This window comes from Hippichthys cyanospilos, chromosome 1, assembly GCF_059441005.1.
Source record: "Hippichthys cyanospilos isolate Australia breed blue-spotted pipefish chromosome 1, RoL_Hcya_1.0, whole genome shotgun sequence".
NCBI classification, from domain to species: domain Eukaryota; kingdom Metazoa; phylum Chordata; class Actinopteri; order Syngnathiformes; family Syngnathidae; genus Hippichthys; species Hippichthys cyanospilos.
In genome coordinates, this window is record NC_142369.1 from 11662419 (window position 1) to 11681424 (window position 19006).

At 37.8% G+C, this 19006-nt stretch overlaps 1 protein-coding gene across 1 annotated transcript in view; it reads right to left on the bottom strand.

Annotated features, from left to right (window-relative positions):
- LOC148429138 (early estrogen-induced gene 1 protein-like) overlaps window positions 1-19006 on the bottom strand; it is a 24907-nt gene extending 5901 nt beyond the window's left edge. The window contains exons 1-4 of the mRNA XM_088434421.1: window positions 18895-19006; window positions 18500-18816; window positions 623-743; window positions 343-372 (exon numbers count right to left, since the gene is read on the bottom strand). Coding sequence (XP_088290547.1) covers window positions 343-372; window positions 623-743; window positions 18500-18642 — 294 coding nt within the window. The 5' untranslated portion in view covers window positions 18643-18816; window positions 18895-19006. The remainder of the gene's footprint in view (window positions 1-342; window positions 373-622; window positions 744-18499; window positions 18817-18894) is intronic.

The window sequence follows — 19006 nt, forward strand, 5'->3', positions numbered from 1 at the left end:
TCAGAATTGCCATGCACACATTCACACAAGTTTTAAATGTAAAATTTACACTATATTCATCAGACAAAAATCTGCAGTCATGTTGTTTCTTTAACATGGCAGGACACCTGACCAAGAGGTCGCCATTCTTCACTCTCTGCGTTTCCTGGGTTTTACCGGCAGCTACTGTTTTTCTTCGAGGTTCATGCGAGGAAGCCTCACTTCCAAGGAGGGAAATCGGCTAAATTTAGCAAATTACAGGAAACCAAACAAAGGACGCAGAGTGTCGGAGGTGTCGGCAGGATGGCAGACAAATACTTATTTTCTATATTTGGGATCTCCCACCTCCGGTGAGGCTCTTACCTTCGTGTATGCTTTCCCGCCTTTCAGCTCCTGGGAGAATAAAACAGGAAGAAGGATACGTTCACTTAAGGAGTCCATTTTACACCTCACAATCTGAAGCCTTTTATTTATTGACAAAAGACTGCATCACAGCTATGATATTGTTGATTTACATGGAGATGCAAGGCAGCTAATTTCCAGGGGCAATTGATTGACCTGGTATTTATTTTTGCAACAATACAGTAGGTTGCACGCAGAAACCCCCCAAAAAATTCAAGACGTCATCTTTCGTAGTATTTACCTTCCTAACAGAAACCCGGCAGATGGACGGGTCCAGCACGCCCGTATGCGGGTTTGCGCTCATCTTGGACACGAAAGAGAACCTCTTCCTCCATCGTACGCAGTTCTCGCGCACTTCCTCCCTGCACACGCAAACGCACAAACAGATGAAAACTAGCTGACACATAAAAGAAAGTCAGAAATAAATGTACACATTGTGAAAATTCAGCCGCCAGAGCCAATTGTTCAAGCTCATTTCAGCTGACTTCAGGTGGTCAACACAAGTCATTTCTACCCTGTTTAGGGGGGGGGGGGGGGGGGGGGGGTTAGGTCTCAAGCAACCATGTCAGAGAAGACACAAAGTTTGCCATTTTGTCTTAAAATAGTCATCATAGGGTCAATTTGGACCAACATGACAAGATTAAAAAAAATGACAAACTGCAAAGTGTGTTTGGAAAGGCCACATTCACCTGAGTACAACACAGAAATAATTTTAAAAATCACAAGAAGCATTCTGGAGAAATTGAGCCTTCATGTGTGGAGAAAAAGCAAATGCACATTTTCCAGAGATTTTGTCTGATTGCTACCAAAGTTGAACCTTGTGTACTTGACAAATGAATGAACCTAAATTCTGACATTGAGTTTTTGTCATCATCTGTGAGCTTAGTGTGGCAGCAAAATTTCCTGACTTGCCACCAAGAAAAAAAAACCTCCAATAACCCAACCATAACATTTTAGGGAGGAAAAAATTCAGCATCCAAAGACCAAAAAGTTTGCAAGAAGACAATCTGAAAAGACACAGGAAAACTGGCAGATACTGCCTTCCCATAAAACCGAATAAATTAAGCCAACAAGGTCAGAGTCCGACCAACTGTCTTTAATTGTAATGATTATTGCTGTAACATAGAAGCGCACTATTGTATGCAAACTTTCCCAAAGAAAGTTCATAAGGCAGACCAAACAGCTGCAAGCACTCTGTTATGTTATTTCTAGAATAATTACCGCCGTCTCTTAATGCTAAAAGAGGAAAACACGAAAGAGGCAATTTGCTGGAAATGACAAGATTGTTTTTTTTTTTCCCTGGGAAAGGCTATGCGTTCATTAAGGACCATTTTGAAACATCATATCATTTAAGAGTCCTGTCATTTGCTGCTGGGGTGGTTCTGGAACGTATCCCCCATGATAAAACAGAGGTTCACTGTAATCAAAAAGACATTTTATCAACAAAACAACACCATACAGGCTCCATACTCAGACTTCTATCGCACAAGGAAAGTTGTTGATAGGCAGGATGTCTCTATGGTGACCACCTTGTAGTTTAAGACTTGGACATGACTCGAAAACTAAACACACACACACACACACGTGAATGTGCATACAAATACGGTGTATGCTGGTGGTGGCAGCTGCTTCTCACATTCGACCCTTCCCCCTCTGCCACTGCCATTGTTCAACGTGGGTCCCGCAACTAAGCGTGTGATTTTTACCACTTGTCTCCTTTTCAACATCCTGTGGTGGGCAACACTCACCATGATACTTAGAAGGGGATGGAAATAAAACATAATCTGTAGCTGGGGTCAAAATGTGGCCATCATGAAAAAGTTGTTACACACAGGGGAGCCTTGTGATACCAATTAACCGACGTGAGCGTTTTTAGAGATGAAAGCAGTTGTTTGCTTTGACTAACAAAAAGTTTAGATATGAGCTTGGTGTCATGGCAGTGAACTCAGTTCACTTCACGATAAGCAGTAGTTTGGATCGGGGACAGTTCTTTCGATTAGTCTTACGGAGGGGGAAGCTCATTTAGTGCCAATTATTTTCTGACCCTGCTCTACCCTACTACTTTTTTTTTTCTTAAAAATATATAATTACGTAATTGTGATTGAATATCCGGACTCCGAAGAGACATCAATAAACATTCTTGGCTCAATGTTAAATAGGGCACGACCAGTTCGTCTGCTGGCTGATTATAGCTATTATATTTTAAGGTCTTTCCAAATAATAACAATTGGCCGTAAGACTAATCGAAAGAACTGTCCCCGATCCAAACTACTGCTTATCGTGAAGTGAACTCAGTTCACTTTGGAAAGACCTTAAAATATAATCGATATAATCAGCCAGCAGACGAACTGGTCGTGCCCTATTTAACATTGACCCAAGAATGTTTATTCATGCCTCTTCGGAGTCCAGATATTCAAACACAATTACGTAATTATATATTTTTAAGAAAAAAAATGTAGTAGGGTAGAGCAGGGTCAGAAAATAATTGGCACTAAATGAGCTTCACCCTCTACTAGCCTAATGCTAGCAAACAATTCAAAATACAATAAGACAGGCTAATGAACAGCATGTGGGTTGTGGCATTTTAACACAAGCAAGGCAAATTACTAAACTCGCAGTCATATACTATTTATCCTCTGCAAAGAATGACAACTCCTACTGCCTGAGAGAGCACCTAAGACTTTCTCCACTGCCCCTGATGGACAAGGCAGGAACAGCAAAATATCTCTTCCAAAAAAGTGACAAAATCTGTTTAATAATTTACATTCTAGCTAATTATACCATATATATCATGAATTCTATCCAGTTTTATTAAATATTTCTTGAATCAGGAATGCCATGAGTTCATGGGAAGCCTCGGGTGAAGCGTCCTTATCAGGAACGACAGGGGTGGTCGACCAGAGTGAGTAAAAAAAGGAAGAACAACATTCCTTAGGAGTGTTAGCTTTGTTGGGTCTCCAGGGAGACGTCGCCGTGTGACGTACAAGGATCCAGAGCCCACTTCTTGTTGGTCTCCAATTTGTTTAGAAGGTCAACCTTCTTGTTCTCCTAACCTTTCACACTCTTTTCTAAATATTTAGTCCACAAATGACAACATGACGAGAACAAATTCATCAAGCAGAAGGTTTGTTTCTCCTTTTCACCAACAGCGGCAAAGAGAAACTACATTTACCCAATCCAGAATGTTCGCCAATTAATCAGTTTCAACCAGGAAGTGGGACTTGTAAAAACGCCTGCCAATCACCGCTTTAAAATAAGATAACCACACTAAAATTGGAAAATGGAATCTACATTCTACTTTGAAAGAAAGATAAACAAAAAAATAAATATAAAAGTAAAATAACATTTGACGTACAGTCACACAATGTTTTGCACCTTGGCCTTGACCGAAACACAGGTTTATTTTATAAAGAAAAAAATAAGTAAGATTTGGGTTTTCAACGCATCTAAAAAGTATCAAGTTGAATTTGTGTGTTCACAGGTTCAAAGTAATTTGGTACTGTGTTTAACAACAAGTACTTCAAAAAACATTACAAATTTGGGGCAGGGGGATGCTCCTCAGTCGGAAAAGGGTTGAGTGCCCTCTACGGGTCGGGGATGAGGTCCTGCCCCTAATGGAGGATTTTAGGTATCTTGGGGTCTTGTAATTGTAAAAAGTCTTGTTATTTCTACAGTGTGAACTGTTGGTGGAAAGTGTGGATGAAGCATGTCAAGTTGAAAAGTGCAAAACGACAGTAAACGTCAGAGCAAAGAACTTGTGTCTCTCGTTTGTGGACCAGTTGGCATATTAATAAATTGTAAAAATGCATCACAAATGCAACAATTACATATTGGAATTACCCGCATTAATAAAAAATGTAATGCAGACATTGGTCAGCTTCACACTGGCGTTTTTAATCACAGGATTATAAGGATGCTAAACCAAGTGCTTTAGCTAACATGCTAATATGGAAAGCGTCTAAAAGGACCAGTAACCAAAGAACAAAACATGAAGCTTTTTCAACTTTTGGACAACTGATCAGCTCGTCAATAAGGAGCAACAACTAGCATTTTTCTTAAGATAAAAACTAGGTGATTGCTCCTAAAAGACAAGGTTAAACAAACACGCGCATATGTGGACATAAGTTGTTATCAAGCACAATGAGGCCTGCTGATCAGAAACACAAACAGGCCACGTTCCGGGCTGGGTCACGAGAAGAAACGTCAGATAGGACAGTGCTGAGGAAGCAGACCCGGACATGACATCAAGACTGGATTGAGAGTGGCAGTTTGGGTCAGACCTAATGTGCCCACAGAGTGGAAAGCCAAAGCCAGCAGATAGTTTCAAGTCCCATCAGACTTTTATGCTTTTACTGATAAACTGTGCCAAAACTGGTCCACACAAATAATTTTTAAATTATTGTTACTATTGGATGTGTGTGACTGACGGTTGTCGTTCTAATACATTTTTTTTTTTGTTAATTTGGTGCAACGAAAAATAAACAGAAAAAGGGGGAAGATGAAAAAAAACAAACAAAAAAAAAACATGAAAATGACATACAGGTCATTTTTTTTAAGGATTTCTCCATTTCATACTGAAATGAAATAACATCTCATTCCACCTGGGTGTATCTTTTTTTATTACTCACACTATACCAATTTATCTTGTTTCGACGCAGAATCATCACACACAGACAGCAGCACGCACACAATATGCAAATGAGGCAAAAATCAAGCTGAAAACAGGAAGCAGCTGTTGAAAAGCCACTACTCGACGCTAACCTCACTCATCTGTAAATTTCCCCAGAAATGCATGTCATCATTCATTTTGTATATCGTTTAGCCTAACTTGGGTCACTAATTTTGGGTGAGAGACATAGTACAACCTGGACTGGTTGCAAGCTACAAAGACAATCACTCATATTCACATAAAGACAAATTAGTCTTCAAATATGTGAGGAAATATTAGAGCTTGGCTGATTTAATTTACCAATATTAGGAGGTTGCGGCTGGGCTTTCTAACAAATTTTGTCAAAGTAGTGGATTCTATCGCTTATGCTGTTGAAATAAATTCAAATAATAATGGGATAAAATTTTACTTTGTGTGACCTTGCCTCAAAATCCTTTTTTTTGTAATTATTACTTTTAATAACTTCTTTTAGTATTGTTTAATAATTAAACAAAACCAAAACTGAGAGCTACTTCCCAGTTATTGATTTATGCAAAAAGTTAGCAGTGTGAGATTCACTTGTGAGATTACCCCAGCTTCAAACACATATGAATTAAATATCATATACGACAGCTACGAATAACAGTAATTTTAGTAAAATGTAAATGATTGTTTTCTCCCATAAATTTGTAAAGACTCAGTTTTTGGTTTTGTTCACGTGTCCAAATATTGGCATGAATGATTTTCAAAGTAAAGCAGATATTGCAAATATCATTCTGATTAAACAAAACATTATTAGTCTGCCTTCACAAAAAAATAATAAGCATTTTAATATATACTGTTAAGCATCTGAAATCAGAGGATTTAGACAATTTTAATTTAAAAAATGGCTCGAATTGATTGAATACCTCTAGCTCAAACAACACACCCCTTGGAAAACAAAATTGTCAATTTAATCTTCTTGTGCATCAATATAAATCGCTCCGTAAAAGTAGCATATAATAACATGTTAGTCAAAAATATCCCCAAATCCAAGAATATGAGTCCCCCCCCCCAAAAAACTAAAATATTAGACATAAAAATCATTTGAAAAATCTAAAGAGCATTCACCCATCTCGCAATGGCCGACATTTGCACTTTGAGGGATCTCGCGGGATAGTCAAAGGCAAAACAACAAGGTCCCCCGACCTGACAGATCCCAGGAAGCAAAAGAGGCGGGCGAGCGTGTCGTAACAAGATTCTCGCGGGCCTCTGCTATGCGTCAACATCGCCATCCACTTGGGACCGCATGAGCTCGGCAACATGTCGCACATGTGTGCAACATGTGAGCTGACGTGGAGCTAAACAACATCACGTAACCCCGACAAGTCTATTTTGGTTTAGGAGCATACCCATATATCAAATTATTTTTTGTGTTGTTTTAGTTTTGTTGTAAACAAAACTAAGAAAGGGCCTTTTGATAGAAATGAAAAAAAGGGTCGACCGATGGCTTTTTTTTTTTACAATGCATTTGCCATTCTAAAACTTAGTAACTTTTCTCACGAGCGTGAAACTTATCAAAACATTTTCCCATGGATTGCACAAATTTTCACCTATTGAGAGTCTGGAAAACATCCTGCAAGATAAACAAAGTTTCGCTGTCTTCCCAAACGAGAGCTGGTTTATCAATCAGACTACTTTAGCCATTTACTAGAAACAACGGCAGCTTTCTGCAAAATGGTCAAAAACGTCCGTAACAGCCATTGTTTAAAGTGTACCCCTAAATTTTTCTAAAATTCTGAAAATTCTTGCCTGTTTAGGACGTGTGCCTAATAAAACTCATTTTTGCCTGTTTAGACTACCGGCCAAAAACGGTTGCTGTGCCCAATAAAGGGTTAGGTGAGCTAATAGTGAATTAGAAATCCCCTTCAGTTCTCTCATCTGCTTTGTTGGCTCTTCCCAGGAAGCACGTGGTTTCTCTGCAGAGCCAGGATGCAGTCATCAAACGTTTGGAGTTGATAAATGTCCAAAATGTTAAAGGCTCAGAAGGAGAATAAGAAGCAGATGCCCAAAAAAAAAAAAAAAAAAGACCAGAGGAGGCCAAAGCACATTCAGTCCTCTTTCTAACCCACTTTTTTTTTTTTAATTCATTGTGATTTCTGATTCATGTTTATAGCCTGACAAAACGTATTGCATGTAAGATGTACACAAGTAGGACATTTACAAATCGGTGCGCTGTTCTAGATTTCAACCGTGTCAGATTTCCAAACATTCCAGTATGAAAGTCTTTCGAGCTGGCTGCCTGTCAGAATTCCGAAATCTTTTTTTTTTTTTTTTCAAAGTCCTCCACAGCTGTTCACAATCACTGTAGCATTCAAGTCGCAAAAAAGTATTCTCATAAATTTCAGTTTGCTGGGAAGGATGCGATGGGTAAAATGACGAAGCAAATTTTTGTCTTCCGTGGTCTCACAGCTGGATGGGCGTGTCGCTTTGATTGAGAGGGGCGGGTCTCTGCTGCTGTGTTTAACTGGCTATACTAAAAAGGGGGCGTGAATGATGCCAGGATTTATTGACAACTGTTGGCCGAAGAGTGTTGAGCAGTGATTGATTGACAGGCACTGCAGGGGCGTGTCATTGGTGACATTGCTTGACATTCTGACGGAAGGGGTCTCAGTGACCGACTGATTGACAGGAGGCTGTGTTTGATTGACAGCTTCGGCAGTGGCTAATCTATGACCAATTTCAAAGGACACAAGTTGATTCATGCGCACATTTGATGCAGCATAGACATGTCACGGTGCAATTGATTGAATGGCAGGTGCGTTAGTAATGAGTGAATTACAGCTGTCAGCGTAATTTAATTTGCTGATATTAGAACTTCAAGAATAATCAAAAATCGGTTGCGAATTGGTCAGGTTTTTTTTTTGTCAAACTTGAACAAAACAAAAAAACTGGTTAATTTTTCACAGTTTTTCTGTTGTAAAAGTTAAAACTCAAGGTCAAAGTAGGGCTAGGCGTTTCCGAAGTGGTCATAAAATAAATCCTACAATTTTTTCAGTCATTTTGTCCGATTGTGATTTCAATCTAAAGTAATAAACCCAACATTAAGCTGAAGGTTTGACTTAATAGAAGGTAAATTCTGCGCAAAATGTTCACACATATAGAATCTATACTTTTTAACATAAACTTAATATTTATAATTTGTCTAATATTAGCTATTCCTAATGGACAAAATTCATTTGAATACCAAAACGAAGTCGCGAGGAATTATTGTAAACACAGATTGTAAACCACCCATCAAGCATTCTGGCAAAACCTCAATTTCACAAGTTTAGCTAGTTCTCAAACTGTAGATTGTCAGAATGATGAATTAATCAAATTAATTTGTTTTTTTTTGCCTAGCCCTAGGCCAAAGTATTGTTTAACAGTCAAATACTCTGCCTGTAGTTCACAACTCTACTGCGTTGTCACCAAAAAAGAAGAAATTTTACAATTCGTTATTAAATTGTATATAATTTTCAAATTACTACTTGCCTTGTTAATTGGTTATCTGAATTTTACTCTGCCAAAACGCAGATTTGGCCGCTTAAAAAAATCCAAATCTGTCAGGCCCCAGTTGGTATGATTGATGAACATGATAGGAGTTTCCATATCTATGTTTGATGGATGGGACCTATCTCAGCGATGATTATTCAGTGATATGATTAGGAGGCATTTCAGTGTCCATGTTTGATTGATTGTAACTGTACAGGCATGTGCTTGCTAAAAGGGATGGCAGTGTCCAAATTTGATTGACAAATTCTGCAAGGGTGTGTCCCTCTCGGAATTTGATTTGACATCCGAGATGAAATGATGATGTCATGACGTGATGGTGGACTGACTAAGACGTCGAGGTCAAATTTGAGACATGTGACAGAGAGAGGAAAAGGGAGGGAATGGTGGGTGGGGGACAAAGACATGCATTGTCACACTAGTGACATAACACTAATCTGATAGGTTGAGAGAACAAGGGAGCGAAAGAGAGAGAGAATTGTTTGAATGCGTGAATATGATAACCGAGAAAAGGGTTGGGACAGTTACGTAACATCCAGAAAGGTGGGGGTGCAGAAATGGGGACATTGAGAAGGTCTTTCTCGGATAAATAATATCCGTGCCAGGGAGCGCAATCACCAACAATAACAGTCATTCTATAAAAGCAGCATAACATTATAGAAACACAGTAATATACATACACACAGCAGTGTAATTGTGCAGCAGATGTGTTTTAGCCCTTTTGATTTTGTCTTCTCACAATTGAAGAATCCATCTCATCAACTGATTTTGGTCATGTGACTTTCACAAGATGACCTGTCATTGGCTATTACCTAAGCCAAGAACAACTGTGGAATTTTGGTTGGAAAATGGCTGCCCCGGAGATGGATAAAAAAAAAAAAAATACATATATGACTTAGTGACTTACATTATGCCACATTTGTTTGGTAGAATGTTTTGAAGTTATCGTGGCGAAGGCTCAAAACACTGCAAGTCAAAATGTTTAATAAATAACCAAACCATTTTAATTGAAGTTAGTTAAATAAATTGCCATTCATATTAATTCATCGTTCATTTTCCTCTATTGGTGCATAAACCTTAAGCATTGATCCTCATCCTCTGCTGCCTTGCTGGTGCCTATCCCAGCCATCTTCGGGCAATGCACCATGAACTGGTTGCAAGGGGCACAAAGATGAACAAACATGCACACTCACAAACACACCTAAAGAAATTATATGTGTAATGTAACCCACCATGCATATCTTTGGAATGTGGGAGGAAACCAGACTACCCAGAGAAAACATACGTGGGCATGGGGAGAGCATGCCACACAGAAAGAATGGAGCCAGAACCGAACTCACAACCTCTGAACTGTGAGGCGGACATGCAAACCAGTTTTCCACATTATCAAAAACAAATGTATAATTATTCTGATTGATTATTGCAGTAGAAATCAAGCAATTGGTTCCGTTTTAAGTACTTGGGAAGAGGACCTTGGGGGGTAAAAAATACATGATACATTGCAAAAGCAATATTGGAGGAAAAATATCTTAGATTATCGCTTCCAAAATCGTTCAGCTCTATTCCAAACCAGGTCGGCTGGCACCACGGGTTTCAAAAGTAAATTCAAGCCACGGTTACGTATCTAAGCAAAGGTTCCAAGTCATATTCAAAGTAAGGCTTTAAAATAGCGTTGGGACTTCGGGCCTGCCAAAATAAACTTAAGTAAAGTTGGCAAGATATTGGCAGATTCGGACTTTCGCGATCAGTACCTCTCAGACAAAACGTCGTCGAAACACCAAAGTCGCCTTTATACCTCCTTCATAACACGGACTACCAGCTACAATGTCAAAAAAAGACATTTGTAAAATATTTAAACCGTTTCTTTCGGTGAAAAGACGCAATTGATCTCTATGAGCAGCAGAGGCTGGGTGAGCGCGCAAGGGACCGTCTGCAAAATACTAGATGAGGAGGGGGAAAAAACAATAACGCCACAATTTGTGATTATGAATTCAACGAACACATCAAAGACATTAACATAATCATATTGAGACAGTGCTTTTGGATAAAAAAAAGCGTTTGTTTAATTTTGGACAATGTTTGTACTTAAAAATCATTAATAAACTGAATATCCATCTATAGCTCCAATACTGTTTAATATAAGGAGTCCAAAATCACTGGGCACATTCATGACATTTTCATGATCACACTACAACACTCGTTTTTTAAATAAATTATTTTGATAAATTTGGGGGATTTATTTTAAATGCTTGTTAATCATTTATACCCTCAAATGAATCAGTGGCTCCCCTTTTTGAGTTGGGGTAAACACTCCTAAATCACTACACCATCAATGAAGTACTCCCAATTATCCAACAACTGCTGGTTTTCTAATAAATTCCTTTGCCTAATTTTAAGAATTTTTTTAAATGCATATTGACCATAATTTGCCAATATATTGATCAATAGCTCTGCTGTCGGTTGAGTTAGAGACTCCAAAATTACCACACAAATCAGTGACATCCCTCCCCTTATGCTACATCCTCTGGTTTTCAAATAAATCCCTCTGCCCAATTTTAAGGATTTTATTTATGATTATTGTTCAATATTTAACCATATATTGATCAATAGCTCTGCTGTTGGTTGTGTTAGGGACTCCAAAATCACCACACACATCAGTGGCATCCCTCCCCTTAGGCTACATTTACTGATTTTGAAATAAAGCCCTCTTCCTATTTTTAAGAATTTTTTTTAATTTATTGATCAATATGTATCAATATATTGATCAATAGCTCTGCTGTTGGTTGGGTTAGGGACTCCAAAATGACCACACACATCAGTGGCATCCCTACCCTTAGGCTACATTCTCTGGTTTTTAAATAAATCTCTTTGCCTAATTTTAAGGAATATTTTATCATTATTGATCAATATTTACCCATAAATTGATCAATAACTCGGCTGTTGATTGATTTAGGGACTCCAAAATCACCAAACACATCAGTGACATCCCTTCCCTTATGCTACATCCTCTGGATTTCAAATAAATCCCTTTGCTTGATTTTAAGGAATATTTTATCATTATTGATCAATATTTAACCATATATTGATCAATAGCTCTGCTGTTGGTTGGGTTAGGGATTCCAAAATCACCACACACATCAGTGACATCTTTCTTCTTACGCTACATTGCCTGGTTTTCAAATAAGTCCCTCTGCCTAATTTTAAGGATTTTTTTATGATTACTGATCAATATATACACATATATTGATCAATAGCTCTGAGTTTGGTAGGGTTAAAGACTCCAAAGTCACCCCAAACATCAGTGACATCCCTCCCCTTATGCTACATCCTCTGGTTTTCAAATAAATCCCTCTGCCTAATTTTAAGGATTTTATTTATGATTATTGATCAATATTTAACCATATATTGATCAATAGCTCTGCTGTTGGTTGTGTTAGGGACTCCAAAATCACCACACACATCAGTGGCATCCCTCCCCTTAGGCTACATTTACTGATTTTGAAATAAAGCCCTCTTCCTATTTTTAAGAATTTTTTTTAATTTATTGATCAATATGTATCAATATATTGATCAATAGCTCTGCTGTTGGTTGTGTTAGGGACTCCAAAATGACCACACACATCAGTGACACCCCTCCCCCTATGCTACATTTGCTGGTTTTCTAATAAATCCCTCTGCCAAATTTTAAGGATTTTATTTATGATTATTGATCAATATTTAACCATATATTGATCAATAGCTCTGCTGTTGGTTGGGTTAGGGACTCCTAAATCACCACACACATCAGTGGCATCCTTACCCTTAGGCTACATTCTCTGGTTTTCAAATAATTCCCTTTGCCTAAATTTAAGGAATATTTTGTCATTATTGATCAATATTTACCCATATATTGATCAATAGCTCGGCTGTTAATTGGGTTAGGGACTCCAAAATCACCACACACATCAGTGACACCCCTCCCCCTATGCTACATTCGCTGGTTTTCTAATAAATCCCTCTGCCAAATTTTAAGGATTTTTTTTATGATTACTGATCAATATTTACCAATATATTGATCAATAGCTCTGAGTTTGGTTGCGTTAAAGACTCCAAAATCACCCCACACATCAGTGACATCCCTCCCCTTATGCTACATCCTCTTGTTTTCAAATAAATCCCTCTGCCTAATTTTAAGGATTTTTTTATGATTATTGATCAATAATTAACCATATATTGATCAATAGCTCTGCTGTTGGTTGGGCTAGGGACTACAAAATCACCACACACATCAGTGGCATCCCTCCTATTAGGCTACATTTCCTGGTTTTGAAAATAGACCCTCTGCCTAATTTTAAGGAATATTTTATCATTATTGGTCAATATTTACCCATATATTGATCAATAGCTCTGCTGTTGGTTGGGTTAGGGACTCCAAAGTCACCCCACACATCAATGACATCTCTCTCCTTATGCTACATTCTCTGGTTTTCAAATATATCCCTCTGCCTAATTTTAAGGATTTTTTTTATGATTATTGATCAATAATTACCCATATATTGATCAATAGCTCTGCTGTTGGTTGGGTTAGGGACTCCAAAATCACCAAACACATCGGTGGTATCCCATCCCTTATGCTACATTCCCTGGTTTTCAGATTAATCTCTTTGCCTAATTTTAAGATTTTTTTTTACTATTATTGATCAATATTTACAAATATATTGATCAGTAGCTCTGAGTTTGGTTGAGTTAAGGACCCCAAAATCACCACACACATCGATGACATCCCTCTCCTTATGCTACATCCTCTGGTTTTCATATATATCCCTCTGCCTAATTTTAAGATATTTTTTATGATTAATGATCAATATTTACCCATATATTGATCAATAGCTCTGCTGTTGATTGGGTTAGGGACTCCAAACTCACCAAACACATTAGTGACATCCCTCCCCCTATGCTACATTCGCTGGTTTAAAAAAAAAAACCTCTGCCAAATTTTAAGGATTTTTTTATGATTACTGATCAATATTTACCAATATATTGATCAATAGCTCTGAGTTTGGTTTGGTTAGGGACTCCAAAATCACCACACACATCAGTGGCATCTCTCCCATTAGGCTACATTCTCTGGTTTTCAAATAAATCTCTTTGCCAGATTTTAAGGATTTTTTTTATATTATTGATTAATATTTACCCATATATTGATCAATAGCTCTGCTGTTGGTCAGGTTAGAGACTCCAAAATCAACACACACATCAGTGGCATCCCTAGCCTTATGCTACATTCTCTGGTTTTCAAATAATTCCCTCTGCCTATTTTTAAAGAATATTTTATTATTATTAATCAATATTTACACATATATTGATCAATAGCTCGGCTGTTGGTTGGGTTAGGGACTACAAAATCACCACACACATCAGTGGCATCCCTCCCATTAGGCTACATTTCCTGGTTTTGAAATTAGTCCCTCTGCCTAATTTTAAGGATTTTTTTATGATTATGGATCAATATTTACCCATATATTGATCAATAGCTCTGCTGTTGAGTGGGTTAGGGACTCCAAAATCACCAAACACATTAGGGACATCCCTACCCTTATGCTACAACCTCTGGTTTTCAAATAAATCCCTCTGCCTTATTTTAAGGATTTTTTTATGATTATTGATCAATATGTATCAATATATTGATCAATAACTTTGCTGTTAGTTGAGTTAGAGACTCCAAATTCCCCAAAAACATCAATGACATTCCTCCCTTCATGCTACATTCTTTAGTTTTCAAATAAATCCCTCTGCCTATTTTTAAGGATTTTTTTTTTTATTAATATTGAGCAATATTTACTCATATACTGATCAATAGCTTTGCTGTTGGTTGGGTTAGGGACTCCAAAATCACCAAACACATCGGTGGTATCCCACCCCTTTATGCTACATTCCCCGGTTTTAAGATTAATCTCTTTGTCTAATTTTAAGGAATTATTTACTATTATTGATCAATATTTACTAATATATTGATCAATAGCTCTGAGTTTGGTGGGGTAAGGGACCCCAAAATCATCACACACATCAGTGACACCCCTCCCCTTATGCTACATTCTTTGGTTTTCAAAAAAATCCCTCTGCCTAATTTTAAGAGTTTTATTTATGATTATTGATCAATATTTACCCATCCTTAAAATCCTTAAAATTAGGCAGAGGGATTTATTTGAAAACCAGAGCTTGTAGCATAAGGGTAGGGATGTCACTAATGTGTTTTGTGATTTTGGAGTCCCTAACCCAACCAACAGCAGAGCTATTGATCAATATATGGGTAAATATTGATCAATAATGATAAAATATTCCTTAAAATTAGGCAAAGGGATTTATTTGAAAACCAGAGGATGTAGCATAAGAGGAGTGATGTCACTAATGTGTTAGGTGAGTTTGGAGTCCCTAACCCAATCAACAACAGAGCTATTGATCAATATATGGATAAATATTGATCAATAACCATAAAAAAAATCCTTAAAACTTGGAAAAGAGATTTATTTGAAAACCAGAGAATGTAGCATAAGGGGAAGGTTGTCACCGAGTTGTGTGGTGTTTTTGGAATCTCTAACCCAACCAACAGCAGAGCTATTGATCAATATATGGGTAATTATTGATCAAGAATCATAAAAAAATCCTTAAAATTAGGCAGAGGGATTTTTTTGTAAACCAGAGGATGTAGCATAAGGGGAGGGATGTCGCTGATGTGTGGGGTGACTTTGGAGTCCCTAACCCAACCAACAGCAGAGCTATTGATCAATATATGGGTAAATATTGATCAATAACCATAAAAAATTCCTTAAAATTAGGCAGAGGGATTTTTTTTGAAAACCAGAAATTGTAGCCTAAGGGTGAGGATGCCACTAATGTGTTTGGTGATTTTGGAATCCCTAACCCAATCAACAGCAGAGCTATTGATCAATATATGGGTAATTATTGATCAATAATCATAAAAAAATCCTTAAAATTAGGCAGAGGGATTTATTTGTAAACCAGAGGATGTAGCATAAGGGGATGGATGTCACTGATGTGTGGGGTGACTTTGGAGTCCCTAACCCAACCAACAGCAGAGCTATTGATCAATATATGGGTAAATATTGATCAATAATGATCAAATATTCCTTAAAATTAGGCAGAGGGACTTATTTCAAAACCAGGAAATGTAGCCTCATGGGAGGGATGCCACTGATGTGTGTGGTGATTTTGTAGTCCCTAACCCAACCAACAGCAGAGCTATTGATCAATATATGGGTAATTATTGATCAATAATCATAAAAAAATCCTTAAAATTAGGCAGAGGGATATATTTGAAAACCAGAGGATGTAGCATAAGGAGAGGGATGTCATCGATGTGTGTGGTGATTTTGGAATCCCTAACCCAACCAAACTCAGAGCTATTGATCAATATATGTGTAAATATTGATCAATAGTCATAAAAAAAATCCTTAAAATTAGGCAGAGGGTATTATTTGAAATCCAGAGAATGTAGCCTAAGGGGAGGTAAGCCACTGTTGTGTGCCGTGATTTTGGAGTCTCTAACCCAACCAACAGCAGAGCTATTGATCAATATATTGATAAATATTGATCAATAAACAAAAAAAATCCTTAAAATTAGGCAGAGGGATTTATTTGAAAACCAGAGGATGTAGCATAAGGGTAGGGATGTCCCTAATGTGTTTGGTGAGTTTGGAGTCCCTAACCCAATCAACAGCAGAGCTATTGATCAATATATGGGTAAATATTGACCAATAATCATAAAGCAATCCTTAAAATTAGGCAGAGGGATTTATTTGAAAACCAGAGGATGTAGCATCAGGGTAGGGATGAACCTAATGTGTTTGGTGAGTTTGGAGTCCCTAACCCAATCAACAGCAGAGCTATTGATCAATATATGGGTAAATATTGATCAATAATCATAAAAAAAATCCTTAAAATTAGGCAGAGGGATTTATTTGAAAACCAGAGGTTGTAGCATAAGGGTAGGGATGTCACTAATGTGTTTGGTGGGTTTGGAGTCCCTAACCCAATCAACAGCAGAGCTATTGATCAATATATGGGTAATTATTGATCAATAACTATAAAAAATTCCTTAAAATTAGGCAGAGGGCTTTATTTGAAAACCAGAGGATGTAGCCTAAGGGTAAGGATGCCACTGATGTGTGTGGTGATTTTGGAGTCCCTAACCCAACCAACAGCAGAGCTATTGATCAATATATGGGTCATTATTGATCAATAATCATAAAAAAATCCTTAAAATTAGGCAGAGGGATTTATTTGAAAACCAGAGGTTGTAGCATAAGGGTAGGAATGTCACTAATGTGTTTGGTGAGTTTGGAGTCCCTAACCCAATCAACAGCAGAGCTATTGATCAATATATGGGTAATTATTGATCAATAACTATAAAAAATTCCTTAAAATTAGGCAGAGGGCTTTATTTGAAAACCAGAGGATGTAGCCTAAGGGTAAGGATGCCACTGATGTGTGTGGTGATTTTGGAGTCCCTAACCCAACCAACAGCAGAGCTATTGATCAATATATGGGTAATTATTGATCAATAATCATAAAAAACATCCTTAAAATTAGGCAGAGGGATTTTTTTGAAAACCAGAGGATGTAGCATAAGGGGAGGGGTGTCACTGATGTGTGGGGTGACTTTGGAGTCTTTAACCCAACCAAACTCAGAGCTATTGATCAATATATTGGTAAATATTGATCAGTAATCATAAAAAAATCCTTAAAATTTTGCAGAGGGATTTATTTGAAAACCTAAGAATGTAGCATAAGGCGTGGGGTGTCACTGTTGTCTGTGGTGATTTTGGAGTCCCTAACTCAACCAACAGCAGAGCTATTGATCAATATATTGGTAAATTATGGTCAATATGCATTTAAAAAATCCTTAAAATTAGGCAAAGGAATTTATTAGAAAACCAGCAGTTGTTGCATAATTGGGAGTACTTTATTGATGGTTGTAGTGATTTAGGAGGGTTTACCCCAACTCAAAAAGGGGAGCCACTGATTCTTTTTGAGGGTATAAATGATTAACAAGCATTTAAAATAAAGCCCCAAAATTTATCAAAAGAATTCATTTAAAAAACGAGTGTCGTAGTGCGATCATGAAAATGTCATGAATGCCCAGTGATTTTGGACTCCTTATATTAAACAATATTGGAGCTATAGATGAATATACAGTTTATTAATGATTTTTAAGTACACAAATTATCCAAAATTAAACAAACGCTTTTTTTATTCAAAAGCACTGTCCCAATATGATTATGTTAATGTCTTTGATTTGTTCGTTGAATTCATAATCACAAATTGTGGCGTTATTGTTTTTTTCCCCCTCCTCATCTAGTAATTTGCAGACTGTCCCTTGCGCGCTCGCCCAGCCTCTGCTGCTCATAGAGCTCAATTGCGTCTTTTCACCGAAAGAAACGGTTTAAATATTTTACAAATGTCTTTTTTTGACATTGTAGCTGGTAGTCTGTGTTACGAAGGAGGCATAAAGGCGACTTTGGTGTTTCGACGACGTTTTATCTGAGAGGTATTGATCGCGAAAGTCCGAATCTGCCAATATCTTGCCAACTTTACTTAAGTCCAAAATAAAGCAGAGATGCTGTTGTGTTTTTCAGATTGTAGGTTTTGCTATGTGTACATATGCATTCTACTTCATTATGATCCCAATTGGAATTCGATTAATTGCTTAGCCGTAGTTGGAGACCTTCCTTTGAATCACTAAAACAGTCTTAACACCCTGATTTAAACCCTAGAGTGTTGAACCCCTAACTTAAGTTATTATGGTGATTGGCAACGATTCACAAACCTCATAATATCAACCACAGCGGTCCAAAACACAACAGCGGCGATGTGGGGGAAAAACCGTGACGAATAATAAAGAATAAAGGTGTACTATGATCATATTTCGTGCAAAATGACCTGGAGGAGGAAGCGACGAAGTCTCCGTCCAGCAGACGAACTTTGCAAAAGAGAACTCCGTTGACGAAAGGCACCGCGCTCAGCTCCTCCAGCGTCAAATGCGTCTGGAACTTGAATTTCTTCTTTTTCACGAAGAACGCCATTCTGCTGCTGTCCTCTGTCGTCCCCTCGGCTCGCGTGAAAAAAAGCCCCACAGAACAACAAACCACCCTGTAAAAGAACTAACTGAACGGTGGCGTTTTATTCCAGCATTAGCCGAAAAACAACCCGCTCCTCTTCTTTCGTCGTCTTTTCCGCCGACGAGTCAATGCAGAAATCTGGAAACAAATAAAAAGACTGCGTTAAACTCGGCATTTGGCGGGTTGAAACTGACAAAAGTGATCGAACAATCACACCTGAAGACATTTCTGCTCCCGGCGACGACCCCCACAAACAAACGATATTAAAACAGCACTTTTCCACCCTCTTTGAACAGGATTAATCCAACCGGTAGGGGGGCTACGATCA